At 41.3% G+C, this 13,819-nt stretch overlaps 1 protein-coding gene across 3 annotated transcripts in view; it reads right to left on the bottom strand.

The window, feature by feature from the left end:
* Nucleotides 1-3,582: 3,582 nt before the first annotated feature.
* The window catches only part of si:dkey-150i13.2 (mitochondrial carnitine/acylcarnitine carrier protein), a 33,025-nt gene continuing 22,788 nt past the window's right edge, over nt 3,583-13,819 (bottom strand). For all 3 annotated transcript variants that reach the window (XM_028583434.1, XM_028583435.1, XM_028583436.1), the window contains 4 exons: nt 13,704-13,776; nt 13,513-13,622; nt 9,797-9,918; nt 3,583-3,880 (listed from right to left, as the gene is read on the bottom strand). In XM_028583434.1, the coding sequence (XP_028439235.1) occupies nt 3,818-3,880; nt 9,797-9,918; nt 13,513-13,622; nt 13,704-13,776 (368 nt within the window). In that variant the 3' untranslated portion in view covers nt 3,583-3,817. The remainder of the gene's footprint in view (nt 3,881-9,796; nt 9,919-13,512; nt 13,623-13,703; nt 13,777-13,819) is intronic.

The following is a 13,819-nucleotide window of genomic DNA, read 5'->3' as shown; positions in this document are numbered from 1 at the left end:
AACACGAATTTCACATTAAACAGATATAGACCAAATATACTAAAAGTATTATAAGAAATAATAATAATAATAATATGTTCACTATAAACACCGTTAGTATAAACAGGTAACATAAATATACAGATGAGTAAGGTGTGAATTAAAAGGGCTTAATGCCCAGTAGGACTAATACATAAATAAATATGTTATGTAGTGATCAATGTAATGTATCCCTGGTGTTATCAGATTACAGTTGTGTTCTACAGACTGTGGGTTAGTTAACCGTAACTCTGCTTACACACGCTTTCAGAACTGTCTCTCCGTTTATAAAACACACAATTCACAAAACTACACAAACAAAATGCAAAATACCATAAACACATATCAAAATGAAGCTTTTGCATCAAATGGCAAACACTTTTTTCATATTAGTACATTTTTGAAAATACCATAAAAACACACACACACACACACACACATAAACATATCATTCTAAAAATGATTACTTTTGGTCAACATGTTTGTGGATCTGTTTTCTTGAATGCTCCTGTATATATGTATGTATGTATGTATGTGTGTGTATATATATACAGTGTGCTGGTGTTATAACAGTAATGTTTTAACACTAGTGTTCACTGTGTACTGTTCAACCCTCTCAGCAGATTACTTTCTCTCTAGAACATGAAAGACAAAGGAGCTTTAGATTTAGAACAGTGTGTTCATGGTATATCCACAAATGTACTAATATGAAAAAAAGAAAATTCTTAATTTTGAGACGTGTTAATGGCATTTTTAATGCAGTGTTTCCTTTTACTGTAAAGGAGATATGAGGCATTTAGCATTTTTTTGTGCAATTTTGAAAAATAGTTCTGAAAACAGTTGTAAAAAACTGTAATGTACACTTTTTACAGACTGTTCCAACTGTCTTTTCTGTGTTTGCATATAATAAAGTTTTACTGCCTGTTTCTACAGTCAGACAACATGTTTTATTGCTGCTGGTACTTTGTGCTGATTAACGGTGGCTGGATCTAATGTGCCTGTGTGTATTTCCTGCTGACCATCTGCTCCACCATCCAGTCCAGCAGGAGGCAGGAATCCTCCATAGATGTATGATAACACCTTGTAATCCAGGGGTTTCTCTCCGTTCGTGTGTTAGGGTTAGGTGCCTGTATTTGGGATAGGGGTTTATGGGTCCTCCCTCAAGAAAATGTGACTTGAAATTTTTGCAAATTTTTAAGGACAATTATCTCCATATTTATGTCTAAAATGTTGGAAAAGCTCGAGCGGATAATAAATAAATAACTCTAATGAAGCTTGAAGACAAAATATGCTGAGAAGTCAAACTACAATCCTTAGGTCTGAAGAAAGCCTTTTAGTTTCTGATCCTTACATTGATTTTACATTCCTTCAGCTCAGCTGCTTCGTCTAAAAGACTTACAAACATTAGTGTCATATCTTATAACACATCCATCAATATAAAAGCTGAAGCTGCAGGAGTTATATTTCATCAGATCTAATGCTTTCATTTCCTGCAGATCTTCTGCTGGTGGACTGACCGGTCCAGCAGGTGGCAGGGACGTTTCTTTGCTGTGCAGACCAGAGTATATATCTTAGATATATTTATATATTTATACCTTGTAGGATCTTAGATATATTTATATTTATACCTTGTATAATCTTCTATATTTTAATATATATCTTGTAGGATCTTATATATATTTATATTTAAGGAGTCTGATTCAACAGTTGAATTGTCTCAGTGTCTGAAAATATATTTAGGAAACAAAGGATCATTGCATTGAGCTATATGGACGCTTGTCATCTATAATTATTTTAACTTTATGTTAAATGACACCAGAAGAGCCTCAAATTTCACCAATACATAAATATATACATATATTTATATAACCCTGAGCATGTGTTTTATTCTGCTTTAATGGTTCAAACTTATCACCCAGACAACAAGATTTAAATGTTAATACTCAAACTTTTATTGAAAAGGTTACCCTAACTCTAATGAGAAAGTTTATAAACCCCTCCGGACATATATATATATATATATAAAAGTTTGGACACACCTTCTCATTCAATGCATTTCCTTTATTTTCATGACTATTTACATTGTAGATTCTCACTGAAGGCATCAAATCTATGAATGAACACATATGGAATTATGTACTTAACAAAAAAAGTGTGAAATAACTGAAAACATGTCTTATATTTTAGATTCCTCAAAGTAGCCACCCTTTGCTCTGATTACTGCTCTGCACACTCTTGGCATTCTCTTGATGAGCTTCAAGAGGTAGTCACCTGAAATGGTTTTCCAACAGTCTTGAAGGAGTTCCCAGAGATGTTAGCACTTGTTGGCCCTTTTGCCTTCACTCTGCGGTCCAGCTCACCCTAAACCATCTCAATTGGGTTCAGTTCCGGTGACTGTGGAGGCCAGGTCATCTTGTGCAGCACTCCATCACTCTCCTTCTTGGTCAAATAGCCCTTACACAGCCTGGAGGTGTGTTTGGGGTCATTGTCCTGTTGAAAAATAAATGATGGTCCAACTAAACGCAAACCGGATGGGATGGCATGTCGCTGCAGGATGCTGTGGTAGCCATGCTGGTTCAGTATGCCTTCAATTTTGAATAAATTCCCAACAGTGTCACCAGCAAAGCCCCCCCACACCATCACACCTCCTCCTCCATGCTTCACGGTGGGAACCAGGCATGAAAGCCCCCCCACACCATCACACTTCCTCCTCCATGCTTCACGGTGGGAACCAGGCATGTAGAATCCATCCGTTCACCTTTTCTGCATCGCACAAAGACACGGAGGTCAGAACCAAAGATCTCAAATTTGGACTCATCAGACCAAAGCACAGATTTCCACTGGTCTAATGTCCATTCCTTGTGTTTCTTGGCACAAACAAATCTCTTGTGCTTGTTGCCTCTCCTTAGCAGTGGTTTCCTAGCAACTACTTGACCATGAAGGCCTGATTCACGCAGTCTCCTCTTAATAGTTGCTCTAGAGATGTGTCTGCTGCTAGAACATTCATCTGGTCTCTAATGTGAGCAGCTGTTAACTTGTGATTTCTGAGGCTGGTGACTCAGATGAACTTATCCTCAGCAGCAGAGGTGACTCTTGGTCTTCCTTTCCTGGGGCGGTCCTCATGTGAGCCAGTTTCTTTGTAGCACTTGATGGTTTTTGCCACTTCACTTGGGGACACATTCAAAGTTTTTGCAATTTTCCGGACTGACTGACCTTCATTTGTTAAAGTAATGATGGCCACTTGTTTCTCTTTACTTAGCTGATTGGTTCTTGCCATTAAATGAATTCTAACAGTTGTCCAATAGGGCTGTCGGCTGTGTATCAACCTGACTTCTGCACAACACAACTGATGGTCCCAACCCCATTAATAAGGGAAAAAATTCTACAAATTAACCCTGACAAGGCTAAACTTTTTTGTTAAGTACATAATTCCATATGTGTTCATTCATAGTTTTGATACCTTCAGTGAGAATCTACAATGTAAATAGTAATGAAAATAAAGAAAACGCATTGAAAGAGAAAGTGTGTCCAAACTTTTGGCCTGTACTAATATCTATATATATATGTATATACGGAGATTAAAAACATTCATTAGAAGACATTTCACAAACATCACAAACAGTTTGTAAACTCTTAAAAAGTGAGAAAAGGCTCAGATCTCAGATTCATACATTCAAAAGTCTCTCAGAAAGAGAGAAAATCTTTGGTACAAATGTCGAAAATCTAAAAACTTCATTTGTCAAATTAAAAGTAAAACGTCAGAAAACATTTCATTGAGTCTTTGAGTTTCAGTTTAGTTTCACCAGCCGGGCGCCAGTGCGTTGAGCCCCTTCAACGCCACCTCGAAGCCCAGGAAACAGGCCTGCAGGAAACAGGAAGTGGTTCAGAGATAAAAACAGGAATAAAGAAAGATGACATTGACGGGTTAGAAGTTATGAGGAAGAACAGGAGCAGAAGTATCAGAAGTATCAGAGTAAAGACAGAAGTATCTTAGATAATGTAAGGGTCTCCAAGGCTTCTGTAAGAGGTGACTGTTACACTAAATTTAGGAAGACTACATTTGGTCAATCAGCTTTTTCATCTACAGCAGTAGAAAAGTGGAACTTAATTCGACTTCACATTAGAGATTGTGCAAGTCTCAGCAGTTTTAAAATGTCCTTAAATACTTGGCTGAAGGCGAATCAACTATGTGATCATTGATCTTTTTATAACATGGAATGTATATTTGTATTTTGGTTTATATGTGAGTATTGCTTCTCACATGTTGTTTGTTGTTACGTTTTTATCTGTTTTGATAGTATTGTCTATATTGTCCTTTTATCTCCCTTGCCCAGGGACCACAGATGTAAATTAGCTAACTCTGGTACAGGACCTGAACTGTGCATGGTCCCTGACTAATAAACTAATAAAAGACAAAATACAGAGTAAAGACAGAAGTATCAGAGTAAAGACAGAAGTATCAGAGTAAAGAGTAAAGACAGAAGTATCAGAGTAAAGAAAGAAGTATCAGAGTAAAGAGTAAAGACAGAAGTATCAGAGTAAAGACAGAAGTATCAGAGTAAAGAGAAAAGACAGAAGTATCAGAGTAAAGACAGAAGTATCAGAGTAAAGAGTAAAGACAGAAGTATCAGAGTAAAGACAGAAGTATCAGAGTAAAGAGTAAAGACAGAAGTATCAGAGTAAAAGCAAGGCAAGGCAGCTTTATTTATATAGCACATTTCAGCAACAGGGCAATTCAAAGTGCTTTACATAAAACATTAAAGAGCAATTAGAAGACAATTAAAAACAATTTAAAAACAATAATAAACAAATTAAAAACATTAAAAGACAAGAATAAAATTGATAGTGCAGTATAAGAATAAAAGTTACAGTGCAGTATAAGAAATTAAAGTTAATAAAATAGATTATTTAAAGAAAAGCAACATCAAAAAGATAGGTCTTTAGTTTAGATTTAAAAGAACTGAGTTGCAGCGGACCTACAGGTTTCTGGGAGTTTGTTCCAGATATGTGGAGCATAAAAACTGAACGCTGCTTCCCCCTGTTTAGTTCTGACTCTGGGGACAACAAGTAGACCTGTCCCAGACCACCTGAGAGGTCTGGTTGGGTCATAATGTAGTAGCAGATCAGAAATGTATTTTGGCCCTAAACCGTTTAGTGATTTATAAACCAGTAAAGGTATTTTGAAATCAATTCTTTGAGGCACTGGAAGCCAGTGTAGAGACTTCAGTACTGGAGTGATGTGATCCACTTTCTTGGTTTTAGTGAGGACTCGAGCAGCAGCGTTTTGAATCAGCTGCAGCTGTCTGATTGATTTTTTAGGGAGACCTGTAAAGACACCGTTACAGTAGTCAAGTCTACTGAAGATAAAAGCATGGACAAGTTTTTCCAGATCCTGCTGAGACATAAGGCCTTTAACCCTTGATATATTTTTAAGGTGATAATAGGCTGATTTTTTAATTATATTAATGTGGCTTTTAAAATTCAACTCTGAGTCCATGACTACACCAAGATTTCTGGCTTTGTCTGTTGTTTTTAACATTGTCGTTTGAAGCTGAGCGCTGACTTTCAATCGTTCTTCTTTTGCTCCAAAAACAACCACCTCCGTTTTTTCTTCATTTAATTTAAGTTCTGGCACATCCAATCATTAATCTGTTGAATGCACGTATTTAATTGTTGTATTGGGCTATAGTTCCCTGGCGATAAGGTTATGTAAATTTGTGTGTCATCCGCATAACTATGGTAACTTATTTTGTTGTTTTCCATAATCTGAGCCAGTGGAAGCATGTAGATGTTGAACAGAAGAGGCCCCAGAACTGAGCCTTGGGGAACTCCGCACGTCATATTTGTATGTTCAGATGTATAATTACCTATAGACACAAAGTAGTTCCTATTCTTTAAATAGGCTTCAAACCACTTTAGTACTGAGCCAGAAAGACCAACCCAGTTTTCCAATCGGTCAAGCAATATGTCATGGTCTACCGTATCAAATGCAGCACTGAGATCAAGTAATACTAAGACTGAAATTTTGCCACTATCTGTGTTTAAGTGGATGTCATTAAAGACTTTAACAAGAGGCGTCTCGGTGCTGTGGTGTGGTCAAAAACCTGACTGGAAGGCATCAAAACTGTTGTTTAGCGATAAGAAAAAGTTGAGTTGTTGAAAAAACACTTTTTCTATGATTTTACTTAAAAATGGAAGGTTTGATATTGGCCTATAGTTGCTCATTAGTGTCGTGTCTAGATTGTTCTTTTTTAGGAGTGGCTTGATGACTGCCGTTTTCAGGGCCTGTGGGAAGATACCTGAGAGCAGAGATGTGTTTACAATCTGTAGAAGATCAGAAGCCAAACAATTCGAAACATTTTTGAAAACACCCGTTGGTAGAATATCAAGGCAACAGGAGGAGGTTTTCAGATGTTGTATAATGTCCTCCAGGTTTTTAAGGTTGATTGTATGAAATTGTGTCATGTTGGAATTTGTTTTGCGTGCACACTGTGACAACACATATCCTGTACTTGATATGGAAGCACTGACTGTTTGTCTAATTTTCAGAATTTTGTCTGTGAAGAAGGAGGCAAAGTCATTGCAAGCCTTGGTAGACAACAGTTCAGATGCTATTGGTACTGGAGGGTTGGTTAATCTATCAACAGTAGCAAACAAAGCACGTGAATTATTATTGTTTCTGGCGATAATGTCAGAGCAAAAGGACCGCCTTGCATTTCTTAGTTCCAGATTATAAATGCGAAGTCTCTCTTTATAAGTGTTATAATGGACCTGGAGATTAGATTTTCGCCAACTGCGTTCCAGCTTTTTGACACTCTCTTTTTCTGTTCTCACAACTATAAAATTTCTCCATGGAGATCTTTCCTTACCAGAGACAGCTTTGACCTTAGTGGGAGCAATAGCATCAATAACATTCGTAATTTTACAGTTGAAATTATCTACAAGCTCAGTCACTGAGGCCCCAGTGAGGGTGGGTGTAGAGGAGAAAAGCTGAATGAATGATTCACTGGTGTTTTCAGTGATATACTGTTTTCTAATTAACTTTGTTTGAACACTTTTGGGCAGAGAGCTAGTGCCGTTAAAGAAAACACAGGAATGATCAGAGAGAGCAACATCAGTCACCACAACCTTGGAAATGTTTAGACCCTTGGAGATAATCAAGTCCAGTGTGTGCCCCTTATTGTGCGTGGGCTTTGTAACATGCTGAGTCAGTCCATAGCTCTCAAAAACACAACACAGTTCTTTGGTCCCTTGGTCCTGGGGGTTGTCAACATGAATGTTAAATAAATCACCAGCAATAATTACACGGTCAAAGTTAATACAGATTATAGACAACAGTTCATTAAAATCGTCAAAGAAGTTTGCACAGTATTTAGGTGGCCTGTAGATATTTAGAAGTAGAGCTTGAGGGGAGGATCTTAGCTGAAGAGCCACATATTCAAAAGAAGCAAAATTTCCATAAGATAATTGCGTACATCGGAATGAGTCATTAAACAAAATGGCGACTCCACCTCCTTTCTTATTCACTCTATTCTCACTCATAAAACTGAAGTTAGGGGGGGCTGACTCAATGAGAACAGCAGCACTGTTATTATGGTCCAACCAGGTTTCAGTTAAAAACATAAAATCAAGATTGTGCTTAATAATAAAATCATTGATTAAAAATGATTTTCCTGCCAAAGACCTAACGTTTAGTAGTGCTAGTGTTAGTGTGTTTTCATTTTTTGGGACAGACTGTGGCTGACGAGGAATGGATGCTAAATTTGCAAAGTTTGCAGTTACGTGCTTATTCACCATTCTTTTTCTATTACCTATCACAACATAAATTGTGGAAGAATCTAATAAGCAGGGCCCAGGCTTGTCTTGGAAAAAGTCATGAGTGCTACTAGGCATGCAGCCTGGACCCGACCCATATCAGTTAATGCTTGCTGCATTTTGCACACAAGCATCCTTATCAGTTTGGGGAGAAGGAGTTAACTGCCGTCCTTGAGGGGGCAGAGGTGCCTGGCGTTTTACGATGGGAGAAGGAAGGGGGGCATACTTGGTTCCAGCATTTACCAGCTGCTTCATCTGGTCAGTGAACTCCAACATGGGGATGGGGGAAAGAGGGGAGAGCGACGTATCCTTAAAGAGGTCCTCAAAGCTTTCGTGGTTGTCAAAGGGGTTTGAGGAGTGTTGTACGGGTGAGATGGAGGGTTGAGATTTCTCATCTCCGCTCTTTGGTCTCCCATGGTCAAATCTTTGCTCAGGTGGGGGCTGTAGTGGATCACTGCCGCACTTTGTTGTGTCTTCCTCTTGTTTTGGTTCATCTTGTCTCGTGTCCTTGCCAAAGGGAGCAGATGTGTGGCGCAGAAAGTAAAGTAGGCTAGAGGTGAACAGCTTTACTCCTGGCTTGTTAAGGAATAGTCCATCTGCTTTAAAAAGATGTCTGCAGCCCCAGAAAATGTTAAAATTGTCAATGAACTGCAGAGAATGGTTGGTACATGCATTTGAAAGCCATCTGTTTAGTGCCAACAGTCTGCTGAATCTCTCAGCTCCTCCTCTGACTGGCGGTATAGGGCCACTGATAAACACCTTTGCGTTTAGGGAGCTAACTGCATTCAGCAGATTCATAAAGTCATGATTCAGCACTTCAGACTTTTGCTTTACAACATCATTTGACCCTATATGCAGTATAATGTTCTTCACAGTTGGGTGTGCTGCTATGATATCCTGGATTCTTTGGGTCAAGTCAGACACCATGTCTTTGGGAAAACAGAGTATTTCGGTGTTTTTACTGCTTTTAATATCTTTCACAGCAGAGTCACCCACAATCAGAGTTTGCGGCCCAGTCATTAGCTTTCTCAGTAGCTTTTTACTTTTAGAATTGCTCTCAGTCCTTACCCTGCTGTGTGACGATGAGACGTAATCCAGGTCATGTCCAGGGTCCTGCAGCAGAGGAGCAAATCTGTTCTTCACCTGCACACTCATTTGTTGGGGAGGCATTTTGTTGGTGGTTTTCCCTTTTGCAGTTGTCCACGGCTGTGTCCTACTAAGTACAGGGGTTGAAGAGGCACTCTGCCTGGGTGGTAATGCAGGCCAGCCGGTCGTATCACAAATCTCAGGGCGCTGTGTCCTGCCCGTTAGTCGTCCTCCCATTTCCCAGGAAAATGATTTACTCTTAGGCTTTGCACCAAAAGAGTTCCAGGGAGGACTACCGCTTGTAGATTTATTATCCGTTCTACAGCCCTCCTGTTTCTTTGTGGTCTTGCTGGTGCTAGTTAGCCATGTGTTAGCATGCTTTTGTCCATTGTTTTGGTTCAGTGGTAAAGTGGTGTCATTTCCACATGATCCGTTCACTTCCATATTTACTTCTAACCAGTACATTTTGGTTTCCAGAACTGCAATCTTCTGAAGGAGTTTGTAGTAGTCCTCTATGGAGAAGGGTGGCATCTTGCTGCTAATTAGCTTTAGCTACAGTCACTTTAGGACAGGCTTGAGCTATTGGTAGGCCACGCTCACGCAGATAAATGTTCAAATATGACAATAGCACTATGTCTACAAAAAATGTATAGTCCAGTGATTTATAAGTATCCAAGAGCCGCTGCTCATAGTTTCTCTCAGAGGAAAAGCAAGATTATCAGCAGAAATATGCAAGCAGAAGCAGGAGCAAGCAGTAGAGCGTCTGCACTGTAAGAAGCAGGAAGGGTATTAAGGGTAGTAGAGACAGAAGTATCAGAGTAAAGAGTAAAGACAGAAGTATCAGAGTAAAGACAGAAGTATCAGAGTAAATATTTACGGCGTTTGCAGGGAAGGCTCGTAGAAAGACGGCGTTGAAGCCTTTGTAGAGCGATCGAGGTCCTTCCTCTCGGAGCAGAGTCCTCAACACATCCAGCAGACCTCCATACTTCCCATCTGCAGCTACACACACACACACACACACACACACACACACACACACACACACACACACACACACACACACATACACACACACCGAATGGGAGGAAATGAAATAAATGGAAGCAGTTAACTCATGACTCAGCTGTGTGCAGAGCAACATTAGACCCATCAGCAGATACTGTTAATCTGCATGGAGCGCCAGCAGCAATAAAACATGTTTTCTGACTGTAGAAGCAGTAAAAAACACACACACACAAACACACACACAGTACAGGAGTAAAACACACACACACACACACACACACACACAGTAAAGCAGTAAAACACACACACACAGTACAGCAGTAAAACACACACACGCACTCTCTTTGTAGTTTGTCTTATTTGAAGCTAATGTATGTCTTCTCTGTGATTCTTGCTGTACAGATTTTGTTGAATGCTCTCTCTTTGGATAAAAGTGTCTGCTAAATGAAATGTGTGTGTGTGTGTGTGTGTGTGTGTGTGTGTGTTTGTGTGTATGTGTGTGTGTCTATGCGTGTGTGTGTGTGTGTGTGTGTGTGTGTGTGTGTGTGTGTGTGTATTGCAGCAGTGGGCCCCAGAGATATAGCCCCACTGCCTTGTGGTTAAGCCTCTTGAGGGAAGGCTAAGGCAGCACACCCCAACAGAAAAGCAATGCGCTGGTGGTGCGTAATAGGCGACCTAAACAGAGCTAGGTCCCAGCAGCCTCCTGCAGCCAGGATGGGGAGTTGGTCGTCCTGGGCTCACCCGTGCCACCAGACCTACCTCATCATGGTGAAGATAGTGCTACTGGGGAGAGCGCACCCCCTTTAGCACTTTAAAAAAATTGTTATGCAGGTATCCACCTCTGACCACAGTGAATATTACCTGGATCTACACTTGTTTGAAGTCTGGCAGCAATGGGGTGTCTGACGACGGTTTGAATAGACTGGGAGCTCAGAGTCCATAGTCCATAACCTACTAAGCACCATGCACAAAGCACATCAGGAAACCCTAAAAAAACTTATCCAGCACCCCCAGACAGCAATGGCAAAAAGCTTGTTGGGAAGTGCAGAGAACTCTGCAGACCTTACATAATAAGTGGTGGATGGAGAAGGCTCATGAAATTCAGTCATTCACTGACAGAAATGATATGCACAACTTCTACAATGCAGTCAAATCCATCTATGGCCCAATAAGTCACCGCATCATTCCCCTGAGCAGCAGATGCGCTTAAAGTCCTGAAAGACCAGAATAGCATCCTGAAGAGGTGGGCTGAACATTTTAACACCCTACTAAATCAGGACTCTGATGCAGACTATACCATCCTGGATGAACTGCCTGCATTTTCTCTTATTGAAAACCTTAGCCAACCTCCAACCTTCCTGGAGGTTCTGTCAGCTAAAGTACAACAAGTCTCCTGGCTCTGACAATATTCCTGCAGAACTGCTAAAACAGGGAGGATATCTCTGCACAAGAACACTACATTGTTACATCACCGAAGTTTGGGCTGATGAAACCATCCCACAGCAATGGAGAGATGCCAGTATTGTCAACATATATAAAACCACAGGGGATAGGGCCATTTGTGGCAACCATAGGGGCATATCACTGGGGAGGCAAGGTCCTGGCCAAGGTGATGCTACATAGACTGATCAATGACATCACAGAGTCTATGCTACCCAAGTCCCAGTGCGTGTTTAGAAAGAACAGGAGCACAGTAGACATGGTCTTCACTACACTTCAGGAAAAGTGCAGGGATGAACATTAAGACCTGTTTATGGCTTTTATTGACCTCTCCAAAGCCTTCGACACTGTATCTCTTGTGGGAAGTCCTCCTCCGAATTGGATGCCCCACTAAGTTTGTCAACATCCTCCGTCAGTTTCATGATGGAATGACTGCTAGGGTGATAATAGGAGGTCAACAGTCTAGCCCTTTCCCTGTGCACACAGGGGTAAGGCAGGGGTGTGTACTGACACCAACGCTTTTCAACATCTTCCATGTGTCACCCAGCTTCTCCACAAGGAGATTGAAGACAGCAGTGGGGTGACAGTAGTGTACAGGCTGGATGGTAACCTCTTTAATATCAGGAGGCTGCAGGCCACTCCCCAAACTGCACAGAGTGAGGATACTTGAGCTGCAGTATGCATGGGGTTGACCATCAACACCACCAAAACAGTGGTAATCTGCCAGTGGAGTGCCAACATCCCACCCACACCACCCATCTTCAATGAGGTTCAGAACAGAATCAAACAAGCATCAGCTGACTTTGGGAGACTCCGGCGGTGGGTTTTACAGAACAAGAATCTTCATATGAATACAAAAATCTGTGTCTACCAAGCGGGCTGCATCACCACCCTCTTCTACAGCAGTGATGCCTGGGTTACTTACAGCCGCCACATCAAGTCCCTGGAACACTTCCACATCTGCTGTCTCCAGCGCATCCTGGGAATCACTTGGCGTGACAGAGTGCCTCACACTGAGATCCTCAGGAGAACAGGCTGAGTATTGAGGCCACGATCACCCAGCACCAACTGGGTTGGTTGGGGCATGTCATAAGGATGCCATATAGCAACTGTCTGCCCCGCAGACAGTTGCTATATGGCCAGCTACACCAAGGCCAACGCTCTGCTGGAAGCCAGAAGAAATGCTTAAAAGACCAATTGAAGACAGCGCTTAAGAGGTGCAAAATCAAACCTGGGGACCTGGAGAACATGGCTGCTGATCGCAACACCTGGCGGCAGCTATGTCTAGATGGGACCCAAGCACTGGAGGAGGACAGGACAGTCAGGAGACAACAAAGAAGGCTCAGGAGGAATACACCCACACCCATGAATGCCAGTAAGACCAGTACCATGTATACATGCTCCACCTGCAATAGAACCTGTGGATCCAGGATAGGACTATACAGCCATCAGAAAACTCACCGTTAAAAGACAGAAGTGGAAGTCATCATCGGATTTGATGGACAACTGCAAGCAAGCAAGCAGTGTGTCTGTGTGTGTGTGTGTCTGTGTGTGTGTGTGTGTGTGTGTGTGTGTGTGTGTGTGTCATGATTGTTCATGAGTGTCATGAGTTTCTGTTATGTTCTGTTTCCTGTTTTATTTTGTAGTTTGTCTTTTCTCACTTGTCTTGTCTAGTTTTACTTCCTGCCTTGTGTTTTCCCAACTTTTTTCAGCCCTGATGTGTTTCACCTGTTCCCCAGCCCTTGTGTCACCTGTCTCTTGTTTGCTCATTACCTGGTGTATCTAGTTTCTTTGTTACCCTTGTCCTGTGTCGGATCATTGTATTCTGTTGCTGTGTGTTCTGGTAGTATGTTTGTGCATGGAGTCTACCTTTTGTCTCTGAGTTCCAGTTGTGAGATCCTGTTCTGTTGTTCTGGAGTTAGTTTTTGCCTGTTGCATTCTGGACTCTTTTGGTATGTACTTCATTTTTGTTTGTGAAATAAATCCTCAAGCAACAAACTTCTGCCTGCTCTCTGCATTTGGGTCCTCCATTCCCTGCAACTTGTGACTGTGTGTGTGTGTGTGTGTGTGTGTGTGTGTGTGTGTGTGTGTGTGTGTGTGTGTGTGTGTGTGTGTCTGTGTGTCTGTGTGTCTGTGTGTATGTGTTACCTGTCTGGAAGTTAGATTTTAGGACGTCCGGAGGCAGAGCGATGGTCCAGTTTAATATTCCTGCGATGCCTCCGGCCAGGAGGATTCTGGGAGTGCTAAGCTGAGAGACGCTGACACACGCAGACACACGTTAAAACCAGCGGACCCACAGGAACTGTATAAGCTTCTCCACGGTTACCATGGTTACTCACCTCTGACCCTCAGGAGTCAGGACGTTTTTGAGGTATTCATACGTCAGGAAGTAGAGACCGTTAGAAGGAACGTCTAAGAGACAGAAAGAAGTAAACACACACTGTAACTCTGTTAC

The sequence above is a fragment of the Perca flavescens genome, chromosome 7 (genome assembly GCF_004354835.1).
Source record: "Perca flavescens isolate YP-PL-M2 chromosome 7, PFLA_1.0, whole genome shotgun sequence".
Lineage (NCBI taxonomy): Eukaryota > Metazoa > Chordata > Actinopteri > Perciformes > Percidae > Perca > Perca flavescens.
Note: the sequence above shows the minus strand (reverse complement) of the source record. Positions and strands in the feature narration are given on the sequence as shown.